The 13,756-nt window shown below is 44.1% G+C and overlaps 2 protein-coding genes across 2 annotated transcripts in view; one reads left to right on the top strand and one right to left on the bottom strand.

The window, feature by feature from the left end:
* The window catches only part of LOC121287233 (sodium/iodide cotransporter-like), a 126,707-nt gene that overhangs the window by 99,713 nt on the left and 13,238 nt on the right, over positions 1 to 13,756 (top strand). The window lies entirely within an intron of this gene.
* The window catches only part of LOC121287234 (sodium/iodide cotransporter-like), a 36,916-nt gene continuing 29,102 nt past the window's right edge, over positions 5,943 to 13,756 (bottom strand). Inside the window, exons 12-15 of the mRNA XM_041204926.1 lie at positions 11,271 to 11,476; positions 10,883 to 10,986; positions 9,764 to 9,864; positions 5,943 to 7,667 (exon numbers count right to left, since the gene is read on the bottom strand). Of these exons, the coding sequence (XP_041060860.1) occupies positions 7,464 to 7,667; positions 9,764 to 9,864; positions 10,883 to 10,986; positions 11,271 to 11,476 (615 nt within the window). The 3' untranslated portion in view covers positions 5,943 to 7,463. The remainder of the gene's footprint in view (positions 7,668 to 9,763; positions 9,865 to 10,882; positions 10,987 to 11,270; positions 11,477 to 13,756) is intronic.

Raw genomic sequence — 13,756 nt, 5'->3', positions numbered from 1 at the left:
TTCCCTTGCCTAACAAGAATCTATACACCTCCCCATTAAAAAATATTCAAAGACCCCGCCTCCACCATCTTCTGAGGCAGAGAATTCCAAAGTTGCACATACCCCTGAGAGAAAATAATTTCTCCCCATCTCGGTCCTAAAAGGGCACCCCTAATTTTAAAACAGTGCCCCCTAGTCCTGAACTCACCCACAAGAGGAAACATCCTTTCAACATCCACCTTGTCGAGACCGTTCCAGATCTTATATACTTCAATGTAGTCACCCCTCACTCTTCTAAACTCCAGTGAAAACAAGCCCAGTCTGCCCAACCTTTCCTCATAAGACAACCCACTCATTCCAGGTATTAATCTAGTAAAACTGGAGTCAATGGGAATCAGGGGGGAAGCTCTCTAATGGTTGGAGTTATACCTAGCATAAAGGAAGATGGTTGTGGTGGTTGGAGGCCAATCATCTCAGCTCCAGGACATCACTGCAGGAGTTCCTCAGCGTAGTGTCCTCAGCCCAACTATCTTCAGCTGCTGTATCAAGAACCTTCCTTCTATCATAAGATCAGAAGTGGGGATGTTCACTGATGATTGCACAATGTTCAGCACCATTTGTGACTCCTCAGATACTGAAGCAGTCCATGTCCAAATGCAGCAAGACCTGGACAATATACAGGCTTGGGCTGACAAATGACAAGAAACATTCACCACACAAGTGTCAGGCAATGTCCACCTCCAGCAAGAAAGAATCTAACCATCACCCCTTTGACATTCAATGGCATTACCATCACTGAATCCCTGAAGATCAACATCCTGGGGGTTACCATTGACCAGAAACTGAACTAGACTAGCCATATAAATATTGTGGCTACAAGAGCAGGTCAAAGGCTAGGAATTCTGCAGAAAGTAACACGCCTCCTGATTCCACAAAGCCTACCCACCATCTACAAAGCACAAGTCAGGAATGTGATGGAACAGTCCCCACTTGCCTGGATGAGTACAGCTCCCACTACACTCAAGAAGCTTGACACCATCCAGGACAAAGCAGCCTGCTTGTTTGGTACCACATCCACAAACATTCACTCCCTCCACCACCGATGCACAGTGACAGCAGTGTGTACCATCTACAAGATGCACTGCAGAAACTAATCAAGGTTCCTTAGGCAGCACCTTCCAAACCCACAACCACTACCATCTAGAAGGACAAGGGCAGCAGATACATGGGAACACCACCATCTGGAAGTTCCCCTCCAAACCATACACTATCCTGACTTGGAAATATATCACCATTCTTTCACTGTCGCTGAGTCAAAATCCTGGAACTCCCTTCCTAACAGCACTGTGGGTGTCCCTACACCACATGGACTGCAGCGGTTCAAGAAGGCAGCTCACCACCACCTTCTCAAGAGCAATTAGGGATGGGCAATAAATACTGGCCTAGCCAGCGATGCCCACATACCATAAATGAATTTTAAAAACTCCTCTGAACCGCCTCCAATGCATTTACATCCTTCCTTAAATAAGGAGACCAAAAACTGCACACAGTATTCGAGGTGCGGTCTCTGTATAACTGAAACATAACATCCTTACTTCTGTGTTCAATTCCTCTTGTAATAAAGGATAGCATTCCATTAACCTTCTTAATTACTTGCTGTACCTGGATACTAACTTTTTGTGACTCATGCACTAGGACACCTAGACCCTCTGCACCTCAGAATTCTGCAGCTGTTCCCCCTTTAAGTAACACCCTGCTTTTTTATTCCTGTTGCCAAAGTGAACAACTTCACATTTTCTCACATTGTATCCCATCTGCCAGATTTTTGCTCACTCACTCAACCTATCTATATCCGTCTGCAACCACGTTATGTCCTCCTCATAACATACTTTCCTACCCATCTTTGTGTCATTTGAAAATTTAGCTACCATGCCTTCACTCACCTCATCTAAGTCATTGATGTAAGTTATCAAAAGTTGAGGCCGCAGTACAGAGCCCTGTGGGATGCCACTCGTCACCTCCTGCCGATCAGAAAAAGACCCATTTATGCCTACTCTCTGTTTTTTGCCTACCAGTCAATCTTCTACCCATGCTAATTTGTTACCCTCTACACCATGAGCTTTTATTTTCCATAATAACTTTGAATGTGGCACCTTATCAAATTCCTTCTGGAAGTCAAAGTACTGCACGTCTGCAGGCTCCCCTTTATCTACAGCACATGTTACTCCTTCAAATAACTCCAATAAATTAGTTAAACATGATTTCCCTTTCACAAAACCATGCTGACTCTTCCCAATTAACTTGAGTGTTTCTAAGTATCCATCTCCTTAATAGGCCAAGCAGCCTCCTTCTGTGCTGCAAATTTCACTCATTCTATGATTCTCAGAAACCTGGAAATAAACAAACCAGCGTTAATATCTATGTGGCAGTCCAAAATCCCCCTTCTGAACAGATCCCTTCAACAGCTGCTGGGAATCAGTTCCTCTCCCACACAGTCTGGCCGCACATGTCCACTCACCTGAGAGGGTAAACTTTGCTCAAGACTTACTGATTTTGTCCTGTGTCCTTTAAGTCTTTGATTCATTGTCCTTGGTAATTATGGTCTTGTGTAATATGTAGTATACCTTTAAGAAGGATGTTATAAAGGAAGACCACGTAACCTAATGTAACCAGTAGGGGAGTAGTGTGGTCTGGAATGGATGGAGAAACAGAGAGCTTAGTGAAGAATTGTGTGCAGTGTCAGCAATTGCAACAGTTACCCTCAACGGCTCCATTACACCCTTGGGAATGGCCAGGAAGACCATGCGGCCGATTACTCATTGACTATCTGGGGCCTTTCATGGGAACAATGATTCTGCTCATTGTTGATGGCCAATCAAAATAGTTGGACATAAAAGAGGTGAAGGCACCAAAGTCTTCTGCTACAATTGATACAAAATTTTGCCATTAATGGATTACCAGAAGTAGTCGTATCTGATAATGGCATAGCATTTACGAGTGCCGAGTTCCAACAGCTTATCAGCCTCAATGTTATCACTCATGTAAAAACTTCACCGTACCACCCTTCCTCAAACAGACTGGCCGAAAGAGTGGCTCAAACGTTCAAGTCAGGTGTGAAAAAGTTAACTGGAGATTCCATAGCAACCAAGCTGGCACGCTTTCTTTTCCACTACAGGACTACCCCTCACACAACAACCGGTGTCACACCTGTGGAATTATTGATGAAACGCCATCTCAGGACGAGATTGAGTTTAATAAAGCCGAATTTAGGGGGGAGGGTGGAAAGGAATGAGGGAAGTCAGAAAACTAGACACGACTGGCATTGTCGTGGCGGGAAGTTTACCCTGGGAGAGACGGTATACGTGAAGAACTTTGGAGAAGGACCAAAGTGGTCACTGGGTGAAATAAGTGCAGTGACTGGACCTTGATGTTACCACGTGAAGGTGGAAGGCAAGTCACATGGAGGCATGTGGATCATCTAAGAAAAAGAGAAACAGATCACCAAGAAATGATTCCACCAGTGTTCATGACCGGGTCAACGTTTCCTGTTGAGATAAATCAACCTTGTACTTATGTGTCTGTTGTACCTGCAAGAGTTGAGGAAACAGATTCGCAGGTGCCCACCGAAGAACCTGATGTTCAGACAAGTCTAGAAAAGGAGGTTCCTGGCAAAGCATCTGAAGTTGTAGAGCTGAGACACTCTACATGCATCAGGAAACCCCCAGAAAGACTGAATTTGTAAATTACTTATCTATGTAAATAATTTACTATTTTGAGAAAACTAGTACTTGTGAATGTGAAATGTGTTTCCAAGTAAAGAGGGAGGGATATGGTAATTATGGTTTTATGTAACATGTAGTATACCTTTAAGAAGGATAATGCAAAGGAAGATCACATGATCTTATGTAGCCAATAGAGGAGTAGCACGGGCTATCTCTGTAGTCAGTGGTCTGTAGATAGTAGTCAGTAGTGTGGAGATAGGGATTGATGTGATGTACACTCAGCAAAGTGTAGCTGCTGAGTACATTTGTAAATAAACAGAATGGGTTCCACCTAAGGAGTGTCTGCTGATCATCTCTGTCTATTGTACCAACTCGACCATCCCACAACGTAGCGTGCAATCTGGATCCATAAATCCCAACAAACTGGTGACTAGGATCCAGTTTCTGGGGGTTTCCTGATGCGTGTAGAGTGTTCAATCACTTTGGTTTTGTTTCCCATATTTCTCAAACATTCATTATTTTGAACATCTGAATTTGTCCTCTCTCAATTTAATTCTTTCATGAAAATAAAATTGATCACTTGTGTGTTTCCTGATTTCCCCTGAGCCCTGGGATGATCTTGGTTACTCTTCCTATTTGGACCCTTCTGAATGTACTGATTCCCTAGCTGAGATAAGGGCTGGGGTTTAATATGGGCAACAGGGGTCTCGCCCATTCACTGGGGAACTGGTGGAAGCCCTGCGTCACTTGTCTCCGGGAGGCTTGACACTATTTCATTCCAATCAGGCACTTACCTGGACAGCATGGGTCCTTCTGTTAGATTAAGCCCTCAATAAGTTGGAAATCATGCCCCAGAGAAGTGCCAGCCAATCAGAGGCCAGCAGCTCTCCAATTTTAGTGGTACCACAGGAGCTGTGGCAGAAGGCATAGCCAGCATTGATGAGGGATGAAACCTGAAACATAGATATCTCTGAGGATTGGGCTGGAGGAGGTTACAGAGATCACGGGGAAGTGAGGTCATGGAAGGATTTACAAATGAGGATGGGAAAGGTGGCATTGACTCTTGAGTCAAAAGGGTAGATTTAGAATGTATATGATCAGGTACTGGGAGACATCTAAGGGCGTTGAACTGCCTATAAATACAAGTTACCCTGACAGATTGGTGGCAGGAGCAATCTCAGCGCATAATGCACAGTTTTGGTGACCTTGGGTGGAATTTAATGCCCCCTAGGAGGCAAGTTCAGAGGTTGGGTGGAAGCCATGCAGTAGGTGGGGGGATTGTGGGCTGGAGAACCTCCCATCCATCAAGTCTGGGGCAAGAAGGCTTGCAAGGCACAGAGGAGTTATCGCTGGTGACCTGACCAATACTTATTTATTCTTTAATTGGATGAGAGTGTCACTGGCCAGGCCAGCATTTGTTGCCCATCCCTAAGTGCCCTTGAACTGAATGGCTTGCTCTGCCATTTCAGAGGGCAGTTAAGAGTTAACCACATTGTTGTGGGTCTGGAGTCACATGTAGGTCAGACCAGGTAAGGACAGGAGATTTCCTTCCCTAAAGAGACATAAGTGAACCAGATGGTTTTTTTTATGACAATTGATGATAGCTTCATGGTCATCATTACTGAGGCTAGCTTTTCATTTCCAGGTTCAATATTTAAATTCCACCTCATGTCCAGGGTGGTATTTGAACCCAAGTCCCCAAAGAATTCACTGGGGACCTCTAGCTCTAGTGACATTGCCACTATGCCACTGCGACCCCCTACTCATTATTGCTCAATGAATATCACTCAAACAGATTACCTGGTCATTATCACATTGCTTTTAGTGCGGGTTTGCTGTGTACAAATTGGCTGCTGTGTTTCCTATATTATGACAGTGACTACACTTCAAAAGGCACTTCATTGGCTGTAAAGTGCTTTGGAACATCCAGTGGATGTGAAAGATGCTATATAAATTCAGGGTTTTTTTCTCCAGTGACTCAAAGGTTTTTGCTAAACATCTGAGTGGCTCATTGGTGGATGGAAAGCTGATTATAGGGGACAAAATCATAGAACAATACAGCACGGGAGGGAGGCCATTCAGCCCATCATGACTGTACCTGATTTGTGGTCTAAAAAGTAAGTGAGAGAGAGTCAAACTGTTCAACGCATCACTGATTCTAAATACAGGAATTTAATGAGGAAATGGTACTATAGTGCAATGTCTAATAAATCAGTATAATATAGCTTCAAGAATATCCTTTCCACCATTTCAATTGGTAACCCACTGACTTTATTTAAGTATCAGAAACAAACATTTGGAAGGATGGTGCAGAAAATAGAGTTAAGGGTTCACCTGTGAGCAGTGTCTGGGGATAATGTTCCTCTGGTCATGTTGTGTGTGTGTTATTGACATTGTGAACATGAGGGGGGATTTCCTCCGGTCGCTGTATATTAGTGACAAGGAAGAGTTAACCTTTCCCAAGATTCTTAAACGAACTGATAATATCCATAAGGGAATCATGGTGTGCTAATCCTTTCCAATTTTTCACCTTTCTGACATGTTTCTCAGGGATTTGAGTTAATAGATTGAGTTGATATGAGGGTGTTGGGACTGGCAGATGGAGTCTGCGTATGTTGAAGTGATCAGGAGGATGTATAAATGATTGAAAGAACAGGGCACCCTCCCTTTTGTTGATTTGGACACTCATTGTGATGACTCTTGGATTATCACTTTGAAAAATTCAGACTAAAGACTCAGAATCTTTACCAACATTTTGCAAACAAATAGGTTTGCTCACTAACAAAGTGCTACCCTGGTGAGTTGCTGATACTCTTGGTTAATATATTATTGGCATATTAGCTCATGTGAAAGTATCAGTCTGTGCTCTCTGCATGAGTAGACAAGCATCACCTCGGCCCTCAATGTCACATCACAGCCCAGCAGGACAGTCATTTCACTTTATCTCATTTTCCATTTCTGGTGCGTGAATATCTATAATCCGTACACACACACATTCATACACACAGAATCTTTATACAAATAAATGCAGAGACACAAACCAGGGACTATCTGGGAGTCAGTCCTGCCTCATATAATGATTTTCTCACCAAGCTATAAAGGGAATGATTGTAGTTTGACTCAAGAGATCATGTGTAATGTGTAACAGAGCGAACCCTGCACCTAACTCACAATATAGCTCCAAGCAAAATATCATCATCAAACACTTGCAGGGTAGATACATCATGGCGTTTGATACAGAGTAAAGCTCTCTCACACTGTCCCATCAAGTACTCGCTGGGTAGATACAGCATGGATTAGACACAGTATAAAGTTTCCTCTACACTCACTAATCAGATACAGTGTAAAGCTTCCTGTGTCCTGCCCCATGTAGTTTCCCCCTGATCAGGTACAGCAAGGGTTAGATCAAGTGGATGTTCACTACATCCTCAAGATCAGATACAGAGTAAAGCTTGCTCGATTCTCTTATGATGTGGTTTGTCCTAAATCCAGAGAAGATCCCCGTCATTACATTTACAGGAAATTACCTGCATATCAGCTAAGGCCCTCTCTGGAGGTCATTGCCAATTTAGTATCAACTGGTGGTGATTTAGAGGTAGTTTTGTTCTGTGGTCCCATCACAAACAGGAACTGAACTGAGACTAGACTTACAAAATAGAAGCATGTGATATGAATCTACAATAGACGGCAGAGCTGGGAATCACACTGATAGCCATGGGTTGGATCGAGCTGTGTTGGATTTCATGCCAGGAGGATTTTGATTCAAACACAGGTTTCTGTCAGTGGAGGCAAATAAGTTTCAACCAGGGCTGTGGAGCTGTTTATATCTGTGATGGTGTTCCATTGAGTGAATCCCTCGGGCTGGACTTGTGATTCCTCAAGGCCTGTTTTGTCATGAACTGGAAGAATTGATGCTGTGGAACCCTTCTGTTCCAGAGTGGGCCTGTTGCTTACCGATACAGGAACCTGTGGATAAGGAAGCAAGCGGAGATTGAGATGATCATGGAATGTAATCTCCACAATAAAGGAGAATGTGAAGCATGGTGAGGATGGGGGAATGAAAGCAAGACTTGTATTTATATAGCGCCTTTCATGGCCCTATCCCCAGCCAGCAAAGCACTTTTTGGAGTGTAGTCACTGCTGGAATACAGGAAAAGGCAGCAGCCAATTTGTGCACAGCAAGATCCCTCAAACAGCAAAGTGATAATGACCAGGTCATCTGCTTTAGGGATAAATATTGACCAGGACACTGGAGGAATCTCCCTTGAAATAGTGCCGCAGTCCACCTGAGAGAGCAGGTGGGGTCTCAGTCTAGTGCCACATCTGAAAGACAGCACCTCTAATAGTGCAGCACTTCCTCAATACTGTACTGTAGTATTTTATGTGCTCAAATCTCTGCAAATAGGCAGATTCAAAGTTGCATCAATTATGTGATATTATTTGTGTATGCGCAAGTGTTGGTATCAGCTGTGACTCAGTGCTCAGCACTCTTGTCTCAGTGATCTAGTCCAACTCCAGTGCCTGAGCACAATAATACTGATGCTCCAGAGCAGTACTGAGGGAGTGCTACACTGTTCAAAGTGCTGCCTTTCAGATAGGGCCACAAACTGAGGCCCTGTGTATCCTCTCAGGTGGATGAAAATGACCCCATGGCGTTATTTCAAAGAGCAGCAGGAGTGTTCACCCCAGTATCCCGGCCAATATTTATCCCTCAATCAACATCACAATAAATACATAATCTGGTCATTATCAAATTGCGGTTTGCGGGAGCTTGCTGTGCACAAATTGGCTGCTGCAGTTCCTAAATTACAACAGTGACTACATTTCGTAAATTCTTCATTGCCTCAAAGCACTTTGGGATGTCTGGTGGTCATCAAAGGTGCTATAGACATGCAAGTTTTTCTCTCTTGTCTCACACCCTCCTTACACTCCTGACACACCCCAACACTGCCTTCTCTACACATTCCCCTACACATCCCCCTAAACACTCCCACACCCCGTACGCTACCCCTACACTGCCCCCTACAAAGCCCCTACACACCCCAGCACTACTCTTACACACACCCCCACACCCCCTTACATACCCTTTAGACACCCCCTGCACAGCGCAACATCCCCCTACACAGTCCCCTACACAGCCCCTACACACCCCCCTACACACCCTCAAAACTCCCCTACACACCCCCTATGTCCATCTACACAGGCCCCTTCACAGCCCCCAACAAGCCCAAACACCCCCTACACAGACCAACACCAGCATCACACACTCCCCTACACCCTCCTATGCACCTTCTACATCCCCACCTCTACACCCGTGCCTCTATAGCCCTGTCCCTACAACCACCCCATACCCTGCCGCTTACTCCGTGTAGCATAGAATATGGGGTATATGAGTTGAAGGGGGTGAGAAGGGGGTCACAGATGAGGCAAATCTTAATGAGGCCAGCCCTGCGTGGAACAAAGGCTTGTAGTGGGACACCATTCACAATGTGCTCAGTTTAAAATCAATCAAATTGGATCATGCCCGTCATGTAAATATTATATCCATACCAGATCAAAATAGATGCCTGGGAGTATCTGCCCATCCTCCTCCTTTAAGGTAATGGATCAACCCAGTGCTATAATCAAAACTAGACTGTTTCTCAGAGTGGGCAGAATGTTTGCAAAATTTCCAAAACACCAAATGTGCTGAGTGTGAGCAGGGGTGGGCTGGAGACATCCACAACTTATATTTCTATAGCACCCTCCATGGCAACAGCTCTACAAATCAGAATCCACTTGCCAACCAATCACCACTGTCTTCTCATACAGTATAAAGTTGTCATTTCCCCTGACATTGGTTTTCTTGCGAATGTCCTGATGTGTGCAAGATGAAAAGCTTTGACAAAATTTCTATTTCAGCAATAATAACACTTAACGAGATGCTTTCATAAAACAAAATATGGCACATAATGAGGTATTTGGTGAGTTGACCAAAAGCTTGGTTGAAGAGCTAGGTCAAAGAGACAGGACTAATATTGTCTGCTCCCCTATGTTATGGTCACTTTAATATTGTAACTTACCTCTCTCTTTTTCAATTGCTCAGTCTCTTTGGAAACTGACTTTCCTTTTGAAAGATCCCACCAGAGTAGACCATCAGCAATGGCTTCTCTCTTAGTTGGCCCTAAGAAGACATGAAAAGGAAAGGCCATCTGTTATCTATACATCCCCATCAGTGCCCTTTCCTCTAGTAGCCCATTCCCATCAAAGCCCATCCCTCTCACGCCCAAAACAACCTAATGGAAGACTTCCTTTTTCCAATTTTGTTTAAAACCTTGCTAAAGATTTGGGCTGGGCTTTACATGCCCTGGTTGGGTATGTTTTCGGTGGGGGGGATGGGAAGGCCGCAGGCACGTAAAACAGGCTGGGTACCAACCCCACCATCTTCCCACCCATTCCGAGCTCACCCCAATAATACGGGAGGTGGGCAGGTGCTGAAATTGACAGCCCACCCACCATATTTAAATGAATAATTAAAGTTAATTCAGTCTGTTGATAGGCCGATTGATCCTGATAATACACATAAAGTGGTTAGCATGGGCAGTTGGACAGGAGTGGGCAGGCCATTTAAAAAAAAACTTTTAAAAGGGGGAGGAGGAGGGGGATACTTTCTTCGAGGGGTGCCCTTTGCGCTTCAGGGGCCAGTCCCCCCTAAGATAGTATCCCCCCCTTTCTTCCTACCTGCCTGCTCTATAAAAGGCAAACCCTCACCTCCTTGCCCCCTCCCTAAACTGCCCAAGACCTCGGACTTACCTGCCCCCCCTTGGAGCTATGGGCTTTATTCTTGGGGCTGCTTGCAGTCCCGCCATTGCCCACTAGTGCGTTCTTGGTGCTGCTGGGACTGCTGGAGGTACTGGCCAATCCGATTATCTGGCAGATCCTGAGGGTGGGACTTCCTCCCCAGGGAAGGGTGGAAGACACACTGGCAGGCAATGTAGTCCACCCTCAGCGTGTTATGGCTGTGGGGCAGGCTGGCGTGGAGCGGGTCAGCTCCATGACAACTTTGCTTTTGGTGAGGTTGAGCTGTCCATCCATCCCCCACCCCACCCTCCCCCAACCTCCCCCAACCTCCCCATAATATGCCGCCCTTGGTTTGGTAAAATAACACATCTGCTTTATGACCATTCCCACACACCAGATACCTGTTAAATAACTGACTCCAATTCCAACAATCACTGTTGTTAATGTTCCCAGGATTCCATAGTAGAGGTAAGATAAGGCGTAGAACTCATCTGCAATGCTGGGCCTACATAGAAAATGACAACAGAACTGTCAGAATGTCAATAACTTGAAGGAACGGTGTAGCCTCCACCAGTGCACCTGAGCCCAGATTGTGTTGTCTGTTTTTGCAGCCATTTCATCCAATTCTGGATCTTGAATAAGAACAATTCCAATTCAGGATTTGCTCTGGCAGAGAGCAAGGAAGGAAAGTAAAACACAAAGATGGAAGCACCTGACTTGAGACATGTGGCGATGTTACCATTATAGAGAGTGTATTAAGCTTTGTGATAGAGCAGAGTTCATTCTTACCTATTCTTTGACCCAGAAGCCTGTGTTCTCGTCTCAGCACGCCAAACACTGCCATCGACTGTAGTGTTGGAATTGTATGAAAGATGACAGCTGTCTGTATTGAATGGCAGGACCCCCATTATCTCAGGGGTGGGTGGGTACAGAATTCCCCCAATGGACACCCAGAGAGAAATTGCAAATCCAGCTGCTAAACCTGAAAATACGCCCTAGAAAAGAGATGACACAGATCAGGAGTCATTAATCCGAATGAACCCCTGAGTAATGTGCTTAGAGAACAATTTAAACTATAGGAGATCAATGACGTATGTGGGGGAACCAAGGGATTGGCAGGTTAGTTTGAAGGAACACAACACATTGAATTTACAGAAACAGGCCAATCTGCCCAACTAGTCCCTCCCATCCTCCTTCACCTCCCCCTATCAGCATATCCTGCAATTTCTTTTTCTATCATGTGTTTAGTTAGTTTCCCCTTCATGCGTCATAAGGTAAATTTTGTTTGTCTTAAATTCGAGTAAAACACAAGTGGAAGTTGCTCTTGCCTTAAATTGACAGGATTTCAGCCCAGTTTAAAACTCTGTGTTATCAATCCTAGAAGGCAGGTTTCCCTGGACTACTGCCTTCTTTCAGATGAATTGTGTAAATTCAGTGTTACAGGTGATTTAATTGAGATTAAAGGATTTATTAGGGAAAATAGAGAGAGGCTATTTCCTCTGGTCTAATAACACATCCCAATGTACTTTGCTGGAGCATTATGGAACAAAATTTAATACCAAGCTGATAAACTGATAAAGCTTGGTTAAGGGGGTGCATTTTAAGGAGTGTCTTAAGGGAGGAAAGAGCGGAATGGAGACACAGGGAGGGAATTGTGGAAATTAGGGTTTAGGTAGTATAATGATGACGTACCGGACGGGTTGCTACTTGAAAACAGATAACTTTATTACAGAGAGCTGTTCAAAAGCTACACGCTTGAACCAGGTCCTCAACTAGAAAGCCACACCCTCTGGCTTACCCGCACTTAGGGTGATCACATGACCCCTGAGGGGCAGTAGGAAAGGCTGTACCTTCAATCACTACACTTCCTCCCCCTTTAGCTTTCTTGCACTTCCTATTTACAGAGAACATTTGAATGTCCCACAACATACACATATATACAAATCAAGTGATTAAAGATGAAGTCTCTGAGGTGGTTTCCTTATTCAGCTAGAGCAGCTTAGCTCTACTACTTGAGGTTCTTCCAGTGGATTGACATGATCAGGGACTGCATGATCAGGTACAGCATTAGAAAGTGGCATTTCAGGGTTTGGCAACTCTACAGAGACATCGGGGTGTCTATTCTAGGTTGATCTGTTACCTCAGAGATTAATGGTTCAATGTTAATCACAGGCAGAATAGCTGGTTGTTGGAATGTCTCTTATACCCAAGATGATCCATATGTTTTTGAACAATTCAGTCTTCCACTTCCACCTGGAAAGACAAGGGACCAGTTTCTGAGACAATTGTACCAGGAACCCAACAAAGGTCCACTTTCAAAATTCCACATGAAAACTGTATCTCCTGCAGTGAATCTTTGAGCTTTACTATGAATATAGTGACTCAATTTTTGTTACTTTGATTCTTCTCTACCTTCCCCTCTAAGCTTGGAAACACCAGATTTAACCTGGTACGTAGGCAGCGTTTCATCAATAATTCAGACGACTTTGAACACCTAGTTGAATGAGGCGTCGTGCAATAATTGAGAAGAAAACAGGAAAGTTGAGTTTCTAGATTACCTTTGGATAACCTCTACATTCCAGATTTGAAAGTTTGCACAACTCTTTCAGCTAAACTATTTGATGAGGGATGATATGGTGCTGTTTTAATATGTCTGGTTCCATTTAAATTCATGAATCTCTGAAACTCTGTACTGGTAAAGACTGTGCCCTTATTTGAAACGATGACTTCCAGTAGGCTGTGTTTACTAAAACATTGATGCAACTTTTCAATAGTTGCGCTCGATGTTGGTGATCTGACTTCATACACATCCATCCACTTAGAACGTGTATATAAGATCAATAAAAACATGGTACCTAAGAATGGTCCTACATAATCAACATGTTGTCTAACCCAGGGTCAACCATGCAACTCCCACGGATGCAGTGGAGCTGAAACAGGCAACTTCTGTTGTTGCTGACAATGGAGACAGCGATTGACCATGCTTTCAATGTCACTTTCAATGCCTCGCCACCAGACATTGCTTTGCGTGAGCATTTTCATCTTTCACCTGGATGTGCACTGTGAAGCTCTGTCAAGAAATGATTCTCTTCCTTGCGAAGGGACAACTCTCGATCCCCACAATAAGATTCCATCTTGACAACTTAACTCTGTTTTTCAGGCATTGAATGGTCTCACCTCTTCAGACACTGGTGAATTCAACCATCCTGCAATACAAATACTTGGATTTTCAACAAAATTGGATCTCTGTTCATCCAATTCCTAATTTGCTTCAT

This window comes from Carcharodon carcharias, chromosome 14 (genome assembly GCF_017639515.1).
Source record: "Carcharodon carcharias isolate sCarCar2 chromosome 14, sCarCar2.pri, whole genome shotgun sequence".
Classification (NCBI taxonomy): domain Eukaryota; kingdom Metazoa; phylum Chordata; class Chondrichthyes; order Lamniformes; family Lamnidae; genus Carcharodon; species Carcharodon carcharias.
This window is presented reverse-complemented; position numbering and strand designations above follow the sequence as displayed.